Raw genomic sequence first — 23,621 nt, 5'->3', positions numbered from 1 at the left:
ATTTTATAAGGAAGTTTATTTTCGGTTTTAATACTCTTCAAAGCAATTATCTTGTAATACTTTAGAGTGTTGGGTGAGTGAGATTAAGATAACTCAAATCTTGAATTCGAGAATGAGAAAAGAGAAAGAGAAAGAGAAGAGAGAAAGAGAAGAGAGAAAGAGAAGATTTCTAGTGAAGTCAAGTGAGGAAGTCACGTGTTCAGGGGGAACAAAGTGACTGGGAACTGGTTCCTAGAGGAACTGAGTGAGTATTAATTTATAATAAGTTGTAATAACTTTTATAAATAAAAGAGCAAGGTTTGTTCCAAAAGAATTGAGGAAGAGAACCTTGTTAAAAGGATCTTCGAGTAGTGTTCTTCCTTATATTATTTCTCTTCATTATCTTTCTAGTCTTATTATCCGCAAAAAGTTTAAAAAGCTCCCCAACTACAATTCACCCCCCTCTTGTAGTTGTTATAGTGTTTATACTAGACTAACAATTAGTATCAGAGTCCGGTTCCTCCAAAATTAGTTGACACTGAGGAGCTAGTACCTGGTAGATATGAACACGGGAGAAAGGCTAGACGAAGGTGATGACTTGCCCAACACCAAGGTATGTTTTAATGTTATTAAAGAAGAATCATCAAAACTTAAAAAGAACCAACTTATTAAATTGCTTTTAAAAATTTTGGGTGACTACAAGGCAATCTGCATTAGAGAAGAGAATATGGAGAATGCCTTAGAACGAAGTCACTAAAGAACATTCAAACTGGTTTAAAACTTTAAACTCAAGTAATGAGGAACGATTCTTTGAAGTGTTTGATGAAAACCGACGTATTCAAGAAGCATATGAAAAAGTTAAAAATGAAAACTATTTCTTGAATATGGAATTGGCAGAATTGAAACTAGTCGTTCCTGAAAGAACCAGTTCCCCTAGAATTACCAGAACAAATTTCGAGAAGTTAAAATCTGACTATGAATCTGTTTTAAATGAAAATCTGGTACTTAAAGGAAAATTGGAATCTTCAAGAACCAAACTTCCCGATCTAGTTAGTTGGATACAAAAATATAAAAATGAAGGAAGAAATGGACTAGGTTTCAATCATAAGAAGAAAACCAAAATAAAGAAATATTTTGATCTACCATGCAACCAAATATGTTCTTACTGTGGGAACAATGGTCACTTAGTGTCTGACTGTTCCTCCAAAGAAGAACATATTGAAATGAACACTCGCTTAGTTAAGAAAGTGTGGAAATTTAAAAGGAACTCAAGCCCCACTAGTAGAAAAATGACGATTTGCGTCTCCCCAACTGCATCGCACTTAAACGGAAACGACGCAAAAAGTGAATTTGCGTCGCATGGGAGCCAGAGTGAGACGCAAAATAACTGATCACAAGCACCAGATACGAGCCATATGCGTCGGATCCAGGTGAAGTGCGACACATATCGCTCATGTGCGTCGGATCCCGAGGCCCATCCGACGCACATCGTTGACAACTATCTGCGTCGCACGTTGTTGAGGTTCGTTGCAAATTATGAGTGTGCGTCGGACCGCAAGCTCATGCGACGCACATCAGTCGAAATTCAACTTCAAATCCCCCTCTCCCTCTTAACCAAAAACTTCAACTCCGCATCTCCCTCTTAACCTAAAACTCCCTCTTAACCGCCGCGTCTTCCTCTCTCCCTCTCTCTCCTTCTCTCTCTCCCCCTCTCTCTCTTTCACTCGTCGAAATTCATCATCCGTCTTCCTATCTCCCTTTATCTCTCTTTCACTTGTCGAAATTGAGCATCTGCATAAAGAATCCATCATTGTTATGGCCGCAACCGAAATTCATCTCAGGCTACTCTCGAAATTCATGTCAGGCAACTCGAAATTCATCTCAGGCAACTCCGTTCGTTCGTTTTATTTCGTTTCATCTCAGGTATTCTTTATTTTCTTTATTTTTCTTCGTTTATTCGTTTCATTTATTCATGGATTCCAATTCAGATCTAAGTTCTATGGAATTGAGTTTTATTATCTGTTTTATATCATTTCATTTTTTTTATATCTGATTTTTTTTGTTTATTTTTATGACATTCATCCTAGTCTACGGTTTATTACGTTATTTTTAATGACATTTTCATTTTTGGTACTAATTATCAAGATTCATGTACAAATATCCTTATATATTCCATGACTGTTGAATGACCTCCCAACTTTATACCTAAAATAATTGTACGTTGGATTATGTCTGAAGCAAGTTTCTTTATTTGTCATTCGGCTTATTTCTGGCTCATCATGTAAAAATTATTGACGAACACTACTTCAAGTTTTTGATCTATGAAATATTCTTTTCATGGTGTGTTTTTTCTGTATGCTCCAGTACATTGGGACAGGGACTTCATACAAGTACCTATCCGGGAGAGGTGATATTTTCCATCGCGCTTGCCATATTCGGGCTTATCGTGTTTGCACTTTTGATTGGTAATATGCAAGTATATAACTATAACTTAACATATATTATAGCTAAATGCATGTTAGGAAGCTCTTGTGATGCCTTGTCATCCATGCTTATAGTCTGTCATGTTATAAACATGTGAATAATTCTTCAATGAAAGATATTTGCCTTGGTCTAAAGTTATCTACTGCTTGTGCTAAATTAATTATATACAATCTTTTACCAAAAATGCAAATGAGCCAAAACAATATGAGTAACAAGTATGTTTAAGCTCATGTAAATTGTCAAGCCTGACCCAAGCTTGAGCGATGACCAAGTTCAAGAAGTTGTCATTGATTCATTTAACTTTGGATTTGTTTGGCCCTGTTTATTTGCTTCACATGTATTTAAACCTTGATTTTTGACTTGTTCAGTAAATAATCATGTAGCTTAACTTAGCTGCTCAGGTATCAATTTGTGTGATTCTTTGCATTTTCCAGTTGATATTTTTTAATTCTCAAACTGTAACATGTCAATACCCAATAGAAGATGATACGGGCTTTTGGTTTGAGCATTGTGAATTTGCAGATCAAACATTACTTGTTCATATTATGATTGGTATGTTTGAAGATGGGACTAGTTTGGCAGGTTCAACCGTTCAGTGCAACATGTCTATAGTTTGATCCCTTGCTTCGATCTCAACCTTCTATATGTGTTTGATAAGCACTGAAACAGATCTAAAAGCAAACATTCTTCAGATATAATCATATTTTCCATCAATATGAGAATTTTCGCAAGTGACTGAATAATTTGTGGAAAATGTTGCAAGCAAGTTAGATATTCGTAGTCCCCATAACTGTCAGGTAGGAGTGTTGCATGTATCTTTTGGACTCCAAACTTGTGGATTTGGCTTGAAATTTAATTGAATAATTTCCTGAATAGTAGATTTTTCTATCAGTGACGCCTCTGTTGACCCTTGAGTTTTGAAGATGACCTAACCACAAAAGACATAGTATATTTTATTTATGTTGTTGCAAGGTAATTCATGCTCGAGCTAAGAGAATACTTGATTGAAGATTAAAGCGGAGAATTAATCAAGATCGAAGTAAAGATGTTCGAGAATGAAGAATCAAGCATGGAATGAAGATTAGAATACATTAGGGTATTTATTAATCTTCTTGTTAAGGTTGAGTAATAGCTTTATTAAGTTCGTGGTGAATTCTCAAAGGAACTTGGTTCTGTTCCCATGAAAGGAACAGACCTGGCACTATAGGAACAAGGCTTAGGAACAAGACTTAATAATTAGGGAACAAGACTTTAAAACTAATTTAGGAACTCTAAGTGACTAATATTGTGCGCCTAAGTATTGTGTGCCCAATATAGTTGTTAGAGTTTTTAGGGATAATTTGACTAAGATCCATAATTTTAGGAAGTTAGTTTAAGTTTGTTAGGAAAAGATTTTAAATAGATTTTCTGATTTTAAAATTCTGATTTTCAAATCTTATCTTTTTAAAATAATATTTTATCTTTTATATTTTATTAAGATTTATTTTCGAAAAATTATTATTTCCGGTTTTTAAAGTTTCGGATTTTTCGAAATAAAAATCTGTTTTCCGGTTTTTGTAAAAGATTTTGAAAAAGATTTTTTCCTAAAAACTAGCTAAAGGATTTTATTTATTTATTTCTAGCTTACACGCCTAAATGATTTACTGCTTCAAGTTTATGGAGTTAGTGGATTTAGTGGCTAAGTTAATTATCCTCCAAGTATTTAATTAAATTAAATAAGATTAATTATTCTCCAAGTTTGCAAAACCACGTATTTGTTACTGCTTCTATGAAGTGAAGTAATGGTTAGTGGATGATGTACATGACTTAGAATAAATAATTTAATTTAATTAATTAATTAGAAATCATGGAGAACATGTGATAATGGTCTAAGTTAGTGGAAATCATGTCTTGTCTTAAAAGTCTATAAATAGGCGCCTAATTCACTTGAGAAAAATTGTGTCTGACTTAGTTAATTTGTCTTAAGTTATCTAAAGTGTCAGTGCCTTTCCTTAAGAGAATTCATACTTACATTAATCGAGTTTTATTACTCTTCCATTGTTTTAAAAGTGTATTTTTGAGAAAAAGGGTTTGAGTGAACTCTTGTAAGTGTGAGAAAGCTTTGAGTGAAGCAAGAGAAAGAGAAAGAGAAAGAGAAAGGAACTTCGAGTGAAGTTTGAGAGAAAACGTCAGTTGTTGGGAACTGTCGTTGGGAACTTGAGTTGAGTGACTTAAGTTGAGAATCGAGAGAAAAGTAATAGGTTGTAATCAGAGTTGTTTTGGCCTATTATAGTGGAAAGTTGTTTAAAATCCCTTGTGGTCGAGGTTGTTTCTTCCTACTAGGCCTAGGAAGTTTTTCCTCGTAAAATCTCTCGTGTTCCCATTGTTTGTTCCCAAGTTTACTTTTAATTCCGCAAAAAGTAGTGCTTATTCTCTCACTATAATTCACCCCCCCTCTTATAGTGCTCATATTATACAACAATTGGTATCAGAGCGGGAACTCTAATATTCAGGAAACCCTGTTGAGTTCAAGATCTTGAAAAATATGAATACTAGAGAGAAACTGGAAGAAGGGTACTCTACGCAGAGGCCACCAATGTTCAATGGTAAGTTTTACACTTACTGGAAGAACAGAATGGAGATCTTTATCAAAGCCGACAATTACCAGGTATGGAGAGTCATAGAGGTAGGTGATTTTGAAGTCACTACCACTAATGACAAGAATGAGGTAATTCCTAAATCTATATCTGATTTTGATAAAGCTGATTTCGAAAAGATGGAAATTAATGCTCTTGCTATAAAATTGCTTCATTGTGGTCTTGGTCCTCATGAACACAATCGTGTCATGGGATGTAAAACCGCAAAACAAATTTGGGATCTTCTTGAAGTCACTCATGAAGGTACGAGTGAAGTTAAGAGATCAAAAATAGATCTTTTGATGAACCAATATGAACTTTTTCAAATGAAATCAAAAGAGTCTATCCAAGAATGTTTACACGCTTTACTAATATAATTAATGAGCTAACATCTCTTGGTAAAGTGATTACATCTGAGGAACAGGTACGAAAGGTCCTAAGGAGCCTTCCTAGGGATCGTTGGATGGCTAAGGTAACTGCCTTCAGGAAACTAAGGACTTTACTAAGTTCAATTTGGAACAACTTGCTGGTTCCCTCATGACTCATGAGTTGCAATTGGACAATGAGAATGGAGATATGTCCAAGCAAAAGTCGATTGCCTTAAAAGCTGATGAAAGTGAAGGCTCAGAAACAGATGAAGAAGAATCTGCTCTCATGGTCCGAAAATTCAAAAGAATGTTTAGGAACATGAAGAAAGGTGATTACAAAGGTAAGAATAAAAATATTCTAACAAACTTGTTTGTCATAAGTGTGGCAGTTCTGAGCACTTCATCAAGGATTGTCCCCAATGGGAACAAGAAAAAGGCAAAGGAAGGGAACAGAGCAGAGATAGGAACAAAGAATACAAAAACTCCTATACTCGATCTGACATGAAGAAAGCTATGGTTGCTGCATGGGGAGACTCTGACTCTGAGGAAGAAGATGATCCTCAACCAAATGAGGAGACTGCAAACTTCTGTCTTATGGCTCTTGACAATTCCGAATCTGATGAAGAGATTGAATCTCTTGAGGCAAGTCTAGACACCATCAAAACTCGTCTTAATTCTTTAAGTAAAGAAAAATTATTTGAGTTTATTGTTGACGCTGTAAATGATTGCAAAGATGAAACCATTAAACTAAAACAATGTCAAAATGCTTTAAGTGTAGCAAAGGAACATACCTCTTGGCTTAAAGTGTTCGAGTTGATATTGAGAAAAGATTTTTCGAATTGTTTGACAAAAATCTTAAATTAAAAGAGGATTTCGAAAATCTTAAAAATGAGAACTACTTGTTGAGCCTTGAGTTGTCACAACTAAAAGAGTTTGTTCCTGAAGTAAGTTCATTTGACATTAAGTCAGTTCCCTTGCAAAGTTTCAAATCTGAAATAAACGAATTGAAAAATCATGTTTCATTTTTGGAAATTGAAAATAAGGAACTTGAAGGGGAACTGTACCAAATGAGAAATGAAAAGAAAATGCTACCTATTCCAAACTGGATTAAGAACCCTCAAACAAAACGAACTGAAGGTCTTGGTTTTAATCACAAAAAGAAATTTGAAAAACCTAAAAAGAGAGTTGATTTACCAAGTGATAAAGTTTGTATGTTTTGTGGGAACACTGGTCATTTTAGGAACTCTTGTCCTAAAAGACTTGGTCGCATCAATGAGAACTTGGAAACAAGTAAAGTAATTTGGAAAAAGAAATCTATTGTTCCTGAAGGAAAGGAACCCAAGAAAGATTGGGTTCCTAACTCTAACAATTAGTTTTCTTGCAGGTTGGAGTGAGGGGGAACAACACATGGTACCTAGACAGTGGTTGTTCTAAGCATATGACTGGAGATAAATCAAGATTTCTCTCACTCTCAGCCTACAATGGTGGAAGTGTGACTTTTGGTGACAACAAGAAAGGTAACATAGTTGCCATGGGCAAAGTTGGTAAGTCATCGTCACATTCCATAGAAAATGTGTTTCTAGTTGATGGATTAAAGCATAACTTGTTAAGTATATCCCAATTCTGTGATAGAGGGAACTGTGTGAAGTTTAATAGTGAAAAATGTTTGATAGTCAACAATAGCACAAAGGATATCATTTTGGAAGGAACAAGGAAAGGGAACACATATGTTGTGGATCTCAACCTTGTTCCCAAAAACAAATTCACATGCCTTAGTGTTATTGATGATGATTCATTCTATGGCACAAGCGTCTAGGTCATGCTAGCTTTTCCTTGCTTGACAAACTGCGTTCTAAAGAACTAGTTTTAGGTTTACCCTCTACTAAGTTTCATTTAGATCATGTGTGTGATGCATGCGCAAAAGGCAAGCATGTTAGGTCCTCTTTCAAGTCCAAAATGTGGTGAGTACCACAAGACCTTTAGAGTTAATACATATGGATTTATGTGGACCTATGAGGATACAAAGTAGAGTGGAAAGAAATATGTGTAGTAATTGTAGATGACTTCTCTAGATTTACTTGGGTTATTTTTCTTTCTAGCAAGGACGAGACTTATGATGAGTTCCTTGTCTTTGCAAAGAAAGTACAAAATTTGAGTGGTCATAATTACTTCACCTTAGATCCGACCATGGTAAAGAGTTTGAAAATTAAAGTTCGATGACTTTAGCAGAGACAATGGATTAGATCACAATTTCTCAGCCCCTAGAACACCTCAACAAAATGGTGTTGTTGAAAGGAAGAATAGAACACTAGAAGAGATGGCTAGGACTATGTTGATAGCTAGTGGACTTCCTAAAAACTTTTGGGCAGAAGCTGTGAATACTGCTTGTCACATTATAAATCGAGCCATGGTAAGACCTTTATTAAATAAAACGCCCTATGAGTTGTATTTTGGTAAAAAGCCCAATATTACATATTTCAGAACATTTGGATGTAAATGTTTTGTTCATAATAATGGGAAACAAAATATTGGAAAATTTGATGCTAGAAGTGAAGAAGCATATTCTTAGGATATTCTTCTAGTAGCAAGGCTTATAGAGTGTATAATAAAAGGTCTATGTGTGTAGAAGAAAGTGTGCATGTTATTTTTGATGAAACAGATAAATTTGATGCAAGCACACAGGTTGAAGATGACTTCGAAATAGGATTGACAAAAGACCTAAGTCTTATTGATGAGACTTTGGAAGACGAAGTCATGGGAACAAAGCCAAGGGAACAACATCCTGTTCCTGTTCCCAATGAGGAAGAAGAGGAACTAAGTGATGATGCACTAGTGAATGAATCCACTATTGTTGAACCTGGTTCCCAAGTACAGGAAATGAAGATGATCAAGGAAACCAAGTTTCCATCCAGGATTTCCAACCAAAGCCTTGGAAAACTCATCGTTCCCATCCTGTGGAACTAATAATCAGTGACATAAATAAGGGAACTCAAACGAGATCTCAATTGAAAAACTTTTGTGCTTTTCATGCTTTTCTTTCTATGTTGGAACCTAGGAATCATGAAGAAGCTCTCACTGATGCTGATTGGATCGTAGCAATGCAGGATGAACTTCATCAATTTGAAAGAAACAAAGTTTGGCACCTTGAACCTAAGCCTAAACATAACAAGGTTATTGGTTTAAAGTGGGTGTTTCGAAACAAATTAGATGAGTTCGGAACTATCATAAGAAACAAGGCCAGGTTAGTTGTGAAAGGATACAATCAACAGGAAGGCATTGATTATGAAGAAACTTTTGCTCCAGTTGCAAGATTGGAAGCAATTAGAATCTTCATAGCTTTTGCTGCCTTCATGGGTTTCAAATTGTATCAAATGGATGTAAAATGTGCTTTTCTAAATGGTTATCTTAATGAGGAGGTATTTGTAGAACAACCTCCAGGTTTTGAAAATAAAGAATTTCCTAATCATGTCTTTAAGCTTGACAAAGCTCTTTATGGGTTAAAGCAAGCTCCAAGAGCATGGTATGAAAGACTTTCTAAGTTCCTTCTTGAAAATGAGTTTAAAAGAGGAAAATTGGATCGAACCTTGTTTTTAAAATCAAAAGGAAAACATTTATTAGTTGTTCAAATATATGTTGATGATATTATATTTGGTGCTACTAATGAATCTTTGTGCAAGGACTTTGCTAATCTCATGAGTAAAGAATTTGAAATGAGTATGATGGGTGAGCTCAACTTCTTCTTGGGGTTGCAAATCAAGCAAACAGAAGAAGGAATCTACATCATCAACAAAAGTACATAAAGGAACTATTGAAAAAGTATGGTTTGGAAGCATCCAAAGTTAATCATACACCTATGGGAATCTCAACCAGATTGGATGAAGATTCTATAGGAACAAGTGTGGATCAAACCAAATATCGAGGTATGATTGGCTCATTACTATATCTAACTGCAAGTCGTCCTGATATTGCTTTCAGTGTAGGATTATGTGCAAGGTTTCAAGCCAATCCAAAGGAATCTCATCTCACAGCTGTGAAGAGAATCCTAAGATACCTCAAGGGAACAGATGATTTAAGCCTATTCTATTCGAGGAGTGATACCTTTGAATTGAAAGGATTTGCGGATGCTGACTATGCAGGAGATCTGGTCAATAGAAAGAGTACATCAGGTATGGTTCAGTTCCTTAGTCATAGTTTAGTTTCTTGGAGCACCAAGAAGCAAAACACAGTTGCTTTATCTACAGCAGAGGCTGAATATGTTGCAGCAGCAGCATGTTGTTCCCAAATGCTATGGATAAAACAACAACTACGTGACTATGGAATCTACTTTGAATGTGTTCCCATCTATTGTGATAATACTAGTGCTATTAGTATTTCTAAAGATCCCGTACACCATTCAAGAGTCAAACACATCCATATTAGGCATCACTTTCTGAAAGATAATGTTGAAAAGGGTCTTATTAAAATGGAATTCTGTGAGACTGAACGTCAAATTGCAGATATCTTGACAAAACCCTTAAATAGAGATAGGTTTGAGAAATTGAGACTTGAACTTGGCTTAATCAAATTGAAATGATTGCTACATTATTCCCCTTTGTGTTAATTCTTTGGCATTATGTCTTGATGTGCATTTTTGATGTTTTTATTTGCTTAAATACATCACAATTCTTATATGATTATTTCATATGTATAAGTAAAAATGTCTGAAAACTGCTCACCAATGTCCAATAATATTCCCCTTATTGTTCATAGGACAATTCTATGCCTTAAGTGATAACAAAGGATTAAAAGAATTAATGGAGTTCCAAAGTAGCAAAATTTCATTGTTCCCATTCACTGTTCCCAAACGCTGTTCCCAATTCCCAGCGTATTAGAGTTAGATTTTTTTCTTTTCAAAATTCGAAAAACCAAAAATATTCTGTTCAGATTTTATTTCCAAAAAATCTGATTTTTCCTTATATCTCTCAAGTTAGTTGAAGATATTTTTTTGAGATTTTTTTCTTAAACACGTGTAAATACACGGTTTTATGTTATTTTTCCTAAAACAAAACAAATTTTTTTCCTTCCTTCTCATAAAACCGAAAATTACTCCACAAAACATGACTACCAAAAACACTCATCACTCTCTCTCCTCCCACAAAGCCGAAAAACCCTCTCCTTCATCCTCTAAAATTGAATCACCAACACCCATGGATATTTCTCCCAATTCTTCATCAAGAATTCTAAGGAAAAGGAAGAAACAAGAAGAATCGGTTGAAATGGAGGTTGAAGAAGCTCATGCAACTAGTGAGGGGGAATCAGATGTTCCCGAGAGAGGAACAACTCGGGTTGTTCGAAAAAATTCCACGGCAACTAGGTATGTGCATGGACTTTTTATTGATGTTTCTTGGTGCAAAAGAGTAAACTTTCGTCAATTACTTAATATGATTAAGTTTCAAGGTTGGGAAAATCTTTTTGTGAAATGTTATGGAAATAGTTTGATTCCTAAATTGATGGACGAATTTTGTGAAAACTTTTCCATGGATGAAGAAGGAAATTGTTCCACCTTGGTGAAAGGAACTCAAATTGATTTTAATGCTAAAAGTTTGGGTAAACTGCTTGGTGTTCCCGTGAGAGGAACAGATGTGTATTTCAAGAAACAACGTGGTTCCTATCCATTTTCGGACATTTCCTTTGATCAATTGATTGTTAAGTATGGAGGTCAAAAAGGAAAAACATTTCTTGACCATAATCTTCTTTCCCCTTATCACAAAATTTTGTTTCACATCCTCAAGAAAGCTTTATTGCCTCGCTTTCCAAACGTGCTCAAGTTAGCATGTTGGATTTAATTTACATTCATTGTCTTGCTTCTCACAAACACATAAACTTTCCTTCGTTAATGATTCAACATTTGAGTCATTGCATTGAAAATGGATTTGTTGTTGGCTATGGAGCCTTAGTAACCGAAATTCTACTTAAGTTTAAAGTGAAAATTTCGGGAACTCAGTCCATAAGTGTGTCCACGGGAAATATGTTGAATGTGCGTGCCTTGAATAACTTAAATGTTTGTGTTGTGAATGGAGAAGTTATTAAGGGCCGTGCTAATCTTGATGATGATGAGGATGATGATGATGTGGATGATGAAGTGGAAGAAGAAGAAGAAGAAAAAGAAGTTGAAGAGAAGAAAATCGAAAAAGAAAAAGAAAAGAAAAATAAAAAGAAAAGAAAATTGAAAAAGAAAAAGAAGAAACTAAAGGAAAGGGAAGAAGGTGGTTGATGAGGTGGTGAAACCGGTTATGAAGAGCACTAGAGCTAGTCAAAGGGTTCAAAATATGAAAGTGCTTAATTTTCCTATTCTTGATGCCGAAGAAAGTTGTGAGGAAGATGAAGTAAAGGTGATTGATAGGGAAGATTATGAATCTAACCTACCTCCTTCTAGGGAACCGACTCCTGTTCCCATGGAAACCAATCCTCCTTTTCCTCCATCTCCACAAAAATCTGCCTCACCCTCTACCCTAGCACCACAAGATGATCTATCCCTCCCTCTACCTCAAAACCCTCCTGTTCTGTTCCTAAAGCTAAGGAAACAGTGGTGTTCCCATTCTAGAGGAACAACCTGCTGTTCCCAAACCTAAGGAACAAACCGCAAACCCCAAGCCTTCTCAAGCTCCCTCGTCTTCTCAAAATCCTACCATTGGTTCTACATATACTCTAGCTCATGCTAGAAGGTTGGATTCTTTGTTTTCCTTGGTTATGGGTCATTCGGAAGCAATGATGGAGTTTGCTACGGAAGCTAAGGATTTAAATGGGTTGGTAAAAGGGGTTATGAGCAAAGTTGACAAAGCCTTGGATGGACAACAAGAATAATGGCTCGGCTTGGTGAACTTTCTTCCTATTCAAGCTATGAACTCAAGATTGTTGAAGTTGGAAGAATTGTGCTCAAGGGAAATGATACAATGGCCGAAAATCATCAAGAAGTGATGGCAAAGCTTCATGATGTGGTGGAAGAAGTAGAACAACCTCCCTCTCCTAAACATAAACTTTTCTCATTTAGCTTGTTTTATTTTGTGTGGGAACATGAACTTTGTTTAATATTTGTCTTTTCTATCCTTCTCCTTTAATCATGCTACAATGGAACTTCTTGGTTTGCTTAATTCTAAGTTTGATCTTTTTGCATGTGTGCGTCTAAATGAATGGCTAATATTCTTGGATTGCGGTTTTTGAGAGTTGAATGCTTTATTTGCTTATACTAACCAACTTATTTCTTACAAGTTTGGTGGTGTGATGTGTTTAGTGAATAATATTCATCTTTTTGAAATCGTGGACTATGTTTTTGAAGATGCCAAAGGGGGAAAGATAAGGCAAATCAGAGTAAATTTTTTTTGTCATGAATTATGTTCTCATATTTCGACTTTACAAAATAAAATAACGAGTCTATAATAGTTAATTTAACTTTGTTAAAATTCTTTTTATATGACTTATATGTATTATTTTTAGTATATGCCTTTTGTTGCCATCTTCAAAAAGGGGGAAATTGTTGACCCTTGAGTTTTGAAGATGACCTAACCACAAAAGACATAGTATATTTTATTTATGTTGTTGCAAGGTAATTCATGCTCGAGCTAAGAGAATACTTGATTGAAGATTAAAGCGGAGAATTAATCAAGATCGAAGTAAAGATGTTCGAGAAATGAAGAATCAAGCATGGAATGAAGATTAGAATACATTAGGGTATTTATTAATCTTCTTGTTAAGGTTGAGTAATAGCTTTATTAAGTTCGTGGTGAATTCTCAAAGGAACTTGGTTCTGTTCCCATGAAAGGAACAGACCTGGCACTATAGGAACAAGGCTTAGGAACAAGACTTAATAATTAGGGAACAAGACTTTAAAACTAATTTAGGAACTTCTAAGTGACTAATATTGTGCGCCTAAGTATTTGTGTGCCCAATATAGTTGTTAGAGTTTTTAGGGATAATTTGACTAAGATCCATAATTTTAGGAAGTTAGTTTAAGTTTGTTAGGAAAAGATTTTAAATAGATTTTCTGATTTTAAAATTCTGATTTTCAAATCTTATCTTTTTAAAATTATATTTTATCTTTTATATTTTATTTAAAAGATTTTATTTTCGAAAAATTATTATTTCCGGTTTTTAAAGTGTTCGGATTTTTCGAAATAAAAACTTGTTTCCGGTTTTTTAAAAGATTTTGAAAAAGATTTTTTCCTAAAAACTAGCTAAAGGATTTTTATTTTATTTCCTAAACGCTTACACGCCTAAATGATTTACTGCTTCAAGTTTATGGAGTTAGTGGATTTAGTGGCTAAGTTAATTATCCTCCAAGTATTTAATTAAATTAAATAAGATTAATTATTCTCCAAGTTTGCAAAACCACGTATTTGTTACTGCTTCTATGAATGAAGTAATGGTTAGTGGATGATGTACATGACTTAGAATAAATAATTTAATTTAATTAATTAATTAAAATCATGGAGAACATGTGATAATGGTCTAAGTTAGTGGAAATCATGTCTTGTCTTAAATGTCTATAAATAGGCGCCTAATTCACTTGAGAAAAATTGTGTCTGACTTAGTTAATTTGTCTTAAGTTATCTAAAGTGTCAGTGCCTTTCCTTAAGAGAATTCATACTTACATTAATCGAGTTTTTATTACTCTTCCATTGTTTTACAAAGTGTATTTTTGGAAAAAGGGTTTGAGTGAACTCTTGTAAGTGTGAGAAAGCTTTGAGTGAAGCAAGAGAAAGAGAAAGAGAAAGAGAAAGGAACTTCGAGTGAAGTTTGAGAGAAAACGTCAGTTGTTGGGAACTGTCGTTGGGAACTTGAGTTGAGTGACTTAAGTTGAGAATCGAGAGAAAAGTAATAGGTTGTAATCAGAGTTGTTTTGGCCTATTATAGTGGAAAGTTGTTTAAAATCCCTTGTGGTCGAGGTTGTTTCTTCCTACTAGGCCTAGGAAGTTTTTCCTCGTAAAATCTCTCGTGTTCCCATTGTTTGTTCCCAAGTTTACTTTTAATTCCGCAAAAAGTAGTGCTTATTCTCTCACTATAATTCACCCCCCCTCTTATAGTGCTCATATTATACAACAGCCTCTTTGCACTTTCTGTCGCAACTGTAAAGAGGGAAGGATAAAGAAAATTGTTACTTGAAATGAAGCCGCTATAGTTCTATGTCTCTAATTGTTCCTTCATTTTCATAACAATTTTATTTATCCTACTTAATATAATTCGATCAGAAGCTGCTAAAGTGCTATGTCTTGTGATATTGTAGCAGAATATGCTACTTGATTTGTCTTTTTTTTTCTTTATTCATGTATTGTTGTTCCATTCCGGGTCTGGTTACCCAAAAAGTGCTTGTTTATGCTATATGCTCGAAACAAGAGAAACCTATTCCAAGTGGAATAGTAAAAACTTGTGAGCCAAATCTATAAAATCAATTGCCACCTACATTCCTATTAGAACCTACTTTCCTATTAGAACTTGGAATGTTTCACGCCACCCTTCATTCCTAACAGAACTAGGAATGTCTTATAAACCTCCATTTCTCAAGCATGATCGAACTCATTCCAAGTAACACAAATGAGGAACTCTTGTTTAGAAGCAAACAAGTTGAACCCATAGTATCCAACACCAAGGTAATTGGTTCTTTTTGCACAAATGCCTTTGAATCCACATCACTAATCCCTACTCTTATTCTATCTTCCTGCTCCCTAGGAAGCCACAATACTACCTATATATGTCGCCTGCTCCTTTGACTGTATATATCTCTAAGTTCTGACTACTGTATTATTCTTTTTTAGTGCCAGCTCGATCATATATTGCAAGGAGATTCCTTCTCTGGTCATGTGAGCAGTTTATTTAGCACTGTGTTGGATTCTTTGTAGTACGTGCTGGAACATTCTTATGTGCCCTAGACTACCTCCTCATGCGGTCTACCTCTCACTCGATAGTCATGTTTCTGAGGCACAGTACCGAGCACTCGATATGAAACGCGATAAGAGGGTAAGGTAGCTCATACCCAAGACATTGGAGCATCTCTAGGGGCCAAAGCATGATAAAGGCTATTAGTCTTGTGGGTTATTATGCACCACTTATTTGATCCAATTGGCCAAAGGGCTCTTTTTCTTTTCATTTTTTATTTTTCTTTTTTGTTTTTTTTTTAAAGGCTACTAGCCTTCCACTTAATTGAGCTAGAATGGTTCTCAAGGTAGCTAAAAGGGTTATCCAAGGTCAAAGGAGAGCGTAAAGACTTTCTATAGGGAAATAGTGATATTAATTCACGCTAAGGCGAGTCTCGGACAATCGAGGGGTCTATTAGTACCAAGACCTAGGCATCCAAGCTTAAAACACCCCTAATACTCCTAACGAGCACATAAGACACTCAAGCTAATTCACCCCTACTCAAAAGCCAAGTTCCCAACCACTAACCTCTAAATTCAGATCATAGAGTTATTCCTTAATTAGGTGATGCAAAAATCTTTTTGATGTTTTTGATTTTTTTTTTTTGTTTTAAAAATTTATACTCAAACTAACAAAGACAAATCCTATATGCAATTTATAAGCTACATGCAAGACTATCATGCAATGCAACTATACTACATGCAAGTCTAAGACCTAAAGAAGATAAGAAGAAAATAACAAGAAAAGTAAAGCAAAAAGATATATACAAAGCAACAAAAAGAGTAGAAATAGGAGAAAGTCATATACATGTTATATACAAGAAAAACAGTCTACCATGGTCCTTATCATCAAATTCCTCAAGGCAATGAGCAATGAATCACACTCTTCTATCATGCCCCGTAAACCCGACCTAGCAATGCATCCTCTCTAAGACGCGTACCCAAAAAGACACCCCAAACCCTAAAAAAGAAGCCACATCCCGCGAGCATAATCAAATATAAACACCCCCAAAAAATCAAGACATCGTCCTCGGTGCAATCAGTCAAAACAAGTAAAGGGGGAGCGGGGCAAAATGAACTAATCCTCGTCCATGTGAGATGGACCGTCTCCCGAAGGGGGAGGGCGCGGCATCGAGCCGTAGAAAGCTAAAGGGACGGGGCCATGAGGCTCCCAACCGCCCGTGTAGCACGGCGGCCAAGTGCCGTAGGGGTGGGGATAAGCGGGATCACCCATGGGGTTGGAACCCCCGGGTGCTCGCCAATCATATGGTGGGTCGCGTTGGGGCCAATACGGGTACGTGGGTTGGCGCTCATTCCATCCCGGTACTACCCCATGTTGAGGAGGCCAATTTGGAAAGTTGACATATGGGTCAACATTTCCACTCTCCACGTGGTGATGGTACATAGCATTAGTTTGTACCATCATACCACTCAAATCTTCTCTCATGCCTTGGATCATATTCACCATACGATCCTTATTGAGAGCACGATTGTTATAGGCCCCCTCATAGTCAAAAGAGTAGGATGACACTGAGGCACGCCGGCTGGAACTCGGCTCTTCTTGATGGAGAGGAGGAGCTAAGTTGCCGCGTGCGGCCTGGGCTTCGCCGACGGGGGGCTCAAAAGAGATGAGAAGAATCTCAGCATCCTCCCCGTCGCGATCAAATCGGGTCACGTCCGAGTTTGGGAGGTAATAGTGATGACGACCCCTTACCTTCTAAACAAACCGCTTGGGATCGGGGGTAAAGTCAATCCACCCGGCAGCTCTAATATAATTCAAAGCAAGGAAGGGGTTCTCATCAACGGGAGTCAATAAAGAGAGTTGCTCCCCAAACCCAAGAGCGAAGGCAATGATAGTAACCATCCCCCCACAATGAATATCGGATTTGAATAGTTCCCCACGGCGTATAACAAGACACCGTTGGAGAAATAGAAATCCAAAATTCAGCTTGCCCCCAATTTCATCAGGGTGATGGGCGACAATGTAGAGTGCACTCACTTCCTCTGATGCTACCTTACTTGGTTCCTTTTTTGAGTAAATGGAGGTAACCAAGAGGCGGTGAATGTATCTAAGGATGGGGGAACGCATGTGAGAGGAATAACCCATATTTGGATCAAAGGGGGCGTATCCGGCAATGTCGCGCCAAAATACGTCCCTTTGATAGAAGACGGGATATTGCCAAATCTCGGGATTGCGAATGGCGTTTGAGGCATCACATTGGAAAATTTTATTAAGTCTCGCCAAAGAGATGCATTGAGGTTGATTGAACAATTGGAAGGAGATTTCATACTCCCCCTCATGTCCCTCAACCTCACGTCTCTCGAGAGAGGCTAAGAATTCCAAGGTGAGACGCTCATAAGTCAAAGTGCTAAACGTGTAAAAGCGTTCCATGCCTAAAACAAACAAGGCACGCCTTACATCAGTCCTTATCCCTTGACTTTCAAGGGTGTCACCATGGAAAATCTTAGAAGCCTTGATCTTTCGGTGCTTAAGTTCGTCATACCAACGTTTATGTTCGGGGTTGGCAAACTTAAGAGCCGGAAGGGTGCCCTTTGGGTTCTTTTGGGAAGTGGAGCCATGGTCTTTCTTACTTTTTTTACGCGAACGAAACATGCTTGGAGTTTAAAGAGAATAGCTCAACCAAGTGATGGTTTTGAGAAATTAAAAGACACGAGCTCAACCCAACAAATAAGCACAAAAATAAGGGCACCGACAAAGACAAGAAAAAGAAAAAGAAAAAAAAATCAAAGTAAAAATTAAGAAAAATTGAAAAGAGACTATATATAAAAAAAATGAAAGAAATCACACAAAAAATTCCAAAAATCAGATAAAAAATCAAAATCTATCTAAATCTACCACCTAAGTCCACAAGAAGCACCACAATCATCATATATTCAAATCTAGAAGAAAAAGGAAAGTTATGGTTAGGGTTTTACCTCCCTCTTTAAGAGGGGTGAAGAAATTCCCAATTGCGAACAATGTAGGCTATTTCAAGCTTCAATCGTGCTCCTTACCCTTTTTCTTCAAGAAATCTCCCCCAAACTTCAACTTTTAAGTGATGATGAATTTTCAAATTTGGGGCTTTTGGACGAAAGTGGGTTCTTTGTGTAGAGGAGGAAAAAATATGAAGGTTTTGTGAAGGAAGTGAGTGAAAATGTTGAGAAATGAAGGAGATATGAAGGTTTGAAGGTTGGGTTTTAATGGAGGTTAGAGAGAGAAAAGAGGGTTTGAATGAAAGTTGAGTGAGTTGAGGGGGAATGTGAGTGAGAGAGAGAAGGGGGGGGGACGGATGGGAAAAGGGGGAGCATAAAAAAAAAGCGTGCGAGCTGGAGCGCCCGCTCTTGCTAAAAGGGAGCGCCCGCTCCATCTTTGGAGTGCCCGCTCCAGCTTTGGAGCGCCCGCTCCAGCTTTGGAGCGCCCGCTCCTTGAGCGCTCCCCACACGCTCCAACTCTCTGCCTTCCTTGTTTTTGCGGAGGGATGGAACGCCCGCTCCTTGAGTGCTCCCCACACGCTCCAACTCTCTGCCTTCCTTGTTTTTGCGGAGGGATGGAACGCCTGCTCCAGCCAATATGGAGCGCCCGCTCCTTGAGCGCTCCCCACACGCTCCAACTCTCTGCGTTCCTTCTTGTTTTTGCGGAGGGATGGAGTGCCCGCTCTAGATTTAGAGGAGCGCCCGCTCCTCATGTGGAGCGCCCCTCTTTGGGCCTTTTTTTGCTCGCTCCTCCTTTCCTTCTTCAACACTTAGCCAATTTTTTTCATCTTTTTCACTCCTCTTTCAATTTTTCTCATGACAAACCTCTTATTCACTCCTCTTTTTTTTTCTTTTTTCTTCAAAGCTTAGAACCCGGGTTGCCTCCCGTAAGCGCTTCTTTAAAGTTATTAGCTTGACTTCCCTACGATTAAAATTCTCATAGGGAAAGGGGGTAGTCATCCAAAGCAATGTGATAAATGTGCTCAATTTGGGTTCCATCGTGGTATACCTTGAGTCTTTGCCCATTTACTTTGAACGTCCCTTTTTCTTCACTCCACACTTCCACCGCTCCATGCAGGAACACCGTTTTTACTTCAAACGGTCCACTCCACCTAGACTTAAGTTTCCCCGGAAAGAGTCTTAGCCTAGAGTTGAAGAGAAGGACCTTGTCTCCTACCTTGAACTCTCTCTTCATTATCCTTCCATCATGCCATGCCTTAGTTCTCTCCTTGTAAATCCTAGCATTTTCATAGGCATCCCGCCTAAGCTCTTCGAGCTCATGAACATCCGAAAGTCTTCTTTCCCCGGATGACTTGAGATCAAATTTCAAAAGCTTGATGGCCACTTTATGCTCTAACTCAACTGGGAAGTGGCATGATTTGCCATACACAAGCTTGTAGGGGTGTGCCAATTGGTGTGTTAAGAATGTGTCCATAAGCCCATAAAGCATCATCGAGCTTTAATGACCAATCCTTGCGAGATCGGTTCACGGTTTTCTCCAAGATGAGCTTCACCTCCCTATTTGACACTTCCGCTTGGCCGCTACATTGTGGATGATAGGAGAGCCCCATTTTATGATGCACCCCATATTTGGAGAGGAGTGCTTGGAAACTCTTTTTGACGAAGTGGTATCCCCTATCATTAATCACGGCCCTTGGAACCCCAAACCTCGAGAATATCACGGACTTGAAGAGCTTGGTAACTACCTTAGCATCGTTTGTAGGAGAGGCGATTGCTTCCACCCATTTGGAGACATAGTCAACCGCAACTAAAATATATAGGAGTTACCAAGAGAAGAAGGGAAAGATCCCATGAAATCCACCCCCCAAACATCAAAGATCTCCAAATCTAGAATGTTGGTGAGGGGCAATTCATGCCTTTTTAAGATGTTGCCAACCCTTTGACACCGATCGCAAGCTTTAACAAAGCTCCAAACATCCTTGAACATTGTGGGCCATATGTCCTCCAAAACGGGATGAATGATATTTCTCTATCACACTTGCTATCTCCTCATCAGGAAGGCATCTCCAGTATAAACCATCCTCCCCCCGTTTGAACAAAAGTGGGTCATCCCACGCATAAAACTTAGAATCATGGAGAAACCACCTTCGTTGTTGATATGTAAACTCAAAAGGAATAATCTCACAAGCCAAGTAGTTCGCCATGTCGGCAAACCATGGGGTGTCAAGGGCCCTATCTATCTCAATTCCCTTGTGGGAAATCTTGTGTTCCAACACAATGCCATCCTCAACCATGAAGTGACACTTCTCCCAATTAAGCACTAGATTCATCTTTTGACATCTTTTGAAGCACATTTTTCAAGTTCTTGAGACAATCGTCAAAAGATGAACCTACCACGGAGAAGTCATCCATGAATACCTCAATGATGTCTTCCAACACGTCCGAAAAGATGGCGGCCATACATCTTTGGAATGTAGAGGGCGCATTGCACAAGCCAAATGGCATCCTTCGATAAGAAAAGGTACCAAATGGACAAGTGAATGTAGTCCTTTCTTGGTCATCGGGGTGGATAGGAATTTGAAAGAACCCCGAATAACCATCAAGGAAACAAAAGTAGGAATGACCCGCCAACCTTTCCAACATTTGATCTATAAAAGGGATGGGGAAATGATCTTTCCGGATGGCTTTATTCAATCTTCGGTAATCAATGCACATACGCCACCCGGTCACCGATCTAGTAGAGATTAGCTCTCCCTTTTCATTGGTGATGACGGTCATGCCTCCCTTTTTAGGGACCACATGGACGGGACTAACTCACCGGCTATCGGAGATAGGGTAGATTATCCTCGCCTCAAGGAGTGTCAAGACTTCCTTTTTTACCACTTCCTTCATATTGGGATTCAACCTCCTTTGAGGCTCAATAGAAGAAGCATGATCGTCATCAAGATGAATTCTATGCATGCATAGGGTAGGACTTAGCCCCTTGAGATCTTCAATGCTATACCCAATGACACTTATATGTTCCCGAAGGACATCAAGAAGTTGAGTAAGTTGAGTGCCTTCAAGCATGGCATTGACCATCATCGGGTAAGTCTCACCCTCACCAAGAAATGCATATTTTAAAGAAGGGGGAAGGGGTTTCAACTCTACCTTGGGAGGAGGCTTAGAACTCTCCTTCTTAGGTGAAGGCACCTCAAGGGCTTCGATCTTCTCCTTAGCACAATAGGTTGGAGAGGCATCCATGGCAAGCTTGAAGTTCTTCCCTTCCTCATTATCCTCCAAATCCTCGCCCAAAAGTACATCTTCCAAAGGGTCCTTCTTATTCCTCATACCCTTCAAACTTAAGACCTCCTCATCAAAATTATCTATCCTCTTCACTTCTTCCATGATTGGAGACTTCATTGATTGCATGAAAGCAAACTCCATGCTCTCATCTCCTACCCTTAATGTAAGCACATCACGTTTCATATCAACAAGAACCCCGACCATTTTAAGGAAAGGGCTCCCAAGTATAAGAGGAACTTGGGAGTCTTCCTCCATCTCCATAACCACAAAGTCACAAGGGATGAAGACCCTTTCAACTTGGACTGGCATATCCTCCAACTCTCCAATCGAGACCTTCACCGATCTATCGGCAAGTTGAATGACCCTCCTTGTAGGCTTGAGTTCAAAATTAAGTTGCTTAGCTACGGACAAGGGCATCAAACTCACACATGCCCCCAAATCCGCCAAGGCCCTCTTGGGCTCCAAGTCCCTAATCTTCAAAGGAATAGAAAATGACCCTGAATCATCAAGCTTCTTGGGGAGCTTGTTTTGAAGTACGACACTAACTTCGGCGGTCAAAGCAATAGTAACAATTTCCTCGAGCTTGGTCTTATTGGAGAGGAGCTCCTTAAGAAACTTGTCATAAGTGGGCATTTGAGACATGGCTTGAAGGACAGGGATATGCACTTGAAGTCCTTTCATGACTTCCAAGAACCTCATGAATTTGTCATTGAGTTGTTTCTTAGCTAACCTTTGAGGAAAAGGAACTGGAGGCACATAAGCCTTGGGTGCCGCTTGACTAGCCTCGTTGTGTTGCTCATGAACTTCTTTCTCTTGGCTCGGTACAACATCACTTTCATCCTCCACTATTACCTCTTCAAGAAGCTTCTCAACCTCTCCTTCACTCCCCTTTTTCTCAACTTTCGGGCTTTCATTCACCTCACTAGGCATCTTAGGCCCCTCATAATTTACTCTGGATCTCAAAGTAATGGCCTTGGCATGCTCATGAATCACGGGTTGGCTTGGGAATTGAGTAGAAGAAGAAGTGGTGTTGCTTACTTGTTGGGCAATTTGAGAAAGTTGGGTCTCAATCATTTTGTTGTGAGCTTGCATTTGTTGCAAGGAAGAATGAATATCTCCAAATTTCTTATCAATTATCGGCGAAAGTTGGATGTGTAGTTGTTGTGATTTTGTGGTGGAGGGTGTTTCCATGATCCTTGAGATGGGTTGTTCCACCTCCCTTGGTTGTTGAAGTTTGAAGGCCCCTCTTGCCTTGCACCAACCCATGCGACATGTTCCGTAGATCCTCCACAATAAGAGCTTGCATGATCGGTGCCCCCACAAATTTTGCAAGAGAAAGCTTGGGAAGGTGGTTGGCTTGGGGATGGCAAGTTCACCTTCTCAAGTTTCTTAGCTAGAGTGTCTAGCTTGGCATGGATATGATCCATAGCATTTACATCATACTTCCCTTTGCCACTAGCCTTCTTGCTTGTAGACCTTGTGTTCCCCCAAGAGTAATGCCTCACAACCTCCTCTACGGTGGGCTCAATGTTATCGACCGGTAGTTTGGTGAGTTGACCCCCCCGCTCCGGAGTCAAGACTAGCTCTAGTCATGGGAAGCAACCCATCATAGAAGCTTTGCATCAACATCCATTGACTATACCCATGGTGCGGACACGACCTTCGGAGGTCTTTGAACCTATCCCATGCCTCATTCAAACTCTCATCCTCATCTTGTATGCAATTAGAAATCTTTCTCCTAGCCTCGGAAGTCTTCTCTTGGAAATAGAACTCATCAACAAAAGCCGTCGTTACTTGTGCCCAAGTAGTCAAGGAATCCGGGGGTAGAGACTGTAACCACTTCTTGGCCTTCCCCGTAAGAGAGAAGTGAAAAAGATTAAGCCTCACGAACTCTTGATTAACATTATTTTGCTTGACTGTGGCACAGAGCTCAAGGAAGTTCGCCAAATGGTCAAGTGGACACTCATGAGTAAATCCTCCATAAGGCTCTTGCTTGATCATTCTAATCAAGTGTGAAGAGAACTCAAAGTTAGCGGTTGTTGCCGGCCTCCGTATCCCACTTTTGAGCT

At 38.4% G+C, this 23,621-nt stretch overlaps 1 protein-coding gene, 1 long non-coding RNA gene and 1 other non-coding gene across 3 annotated transcripts; 2 read left to right on the top strand and 1 right to left on the bottom strand.

Moving 5' to 3' along the window:
* Positions 1-1,312: 1,312 nt before the first annotated feature.
* LOC125491667 (uncharacterized) lies at positions 1,313-3,341 on the top strand. The gene is made up of 2 exons (XR_007268405.2): positions 1,313-1,902; positions 2,344-3,341. It is a non-coding gene; the product is annotated as an uncharacterized LOC125491667 (long non-coding RNA).
* Positions 3,342-19,243: 15,902 nt separating this feature from the next.
* On the bottom strand, positions 19,244-19,759 carry LOC130589532 (uncharacterized). Its single transcript, XM_057390806.1, has one exon. The coding sequence runs from the start codon at positions 19,757-19,759 to the stop codon at positions 19,244-19,246; it is 516 nt and encodes a 171-aa protein (XP_057246789.1).
* Positions 19,760-23,190: 3,431 nt separating this feature from the next.
* LOC125492107 (small nucleolar RNA R71) lies at positions 23,191-23,297 on the top strand. The gene has a single exon (XR_007268554.1). It is a non-coding gene; the product is annotated as a small nucleolar RNA R71 (small nucleolar RNA).
* Positions 23,298-23,621: the final 324 nt, after the last annotated feature.

The sequence above is a fragment of the Beta vulgaris genome, chromosome 7 (assembly GCF_026745355.1).
Source record: "Beta vulgaris subsp. vulgaris cultivar EL10 chromosome 7, EL10.2, whole genome shotgun sequence".
NCBI lineage: Eukaryota > Viridiplantae > Streptophyta > Magnoliopsida > Caryophyllales > Amaranthaceae > Beta > Beta vulgaris.
This window is presented reverse-complemented; position numbering and strand designations above follow the sequence as displayed.

Coding starts and splice junctions, on each gene's coding strand:
- LOC130589532 (XM_057390806.1), bottom strand. CDS start 19,759: ATGATGCTTTATGGGCTTATGGACACATTCTTAACACACCAATTGGCA.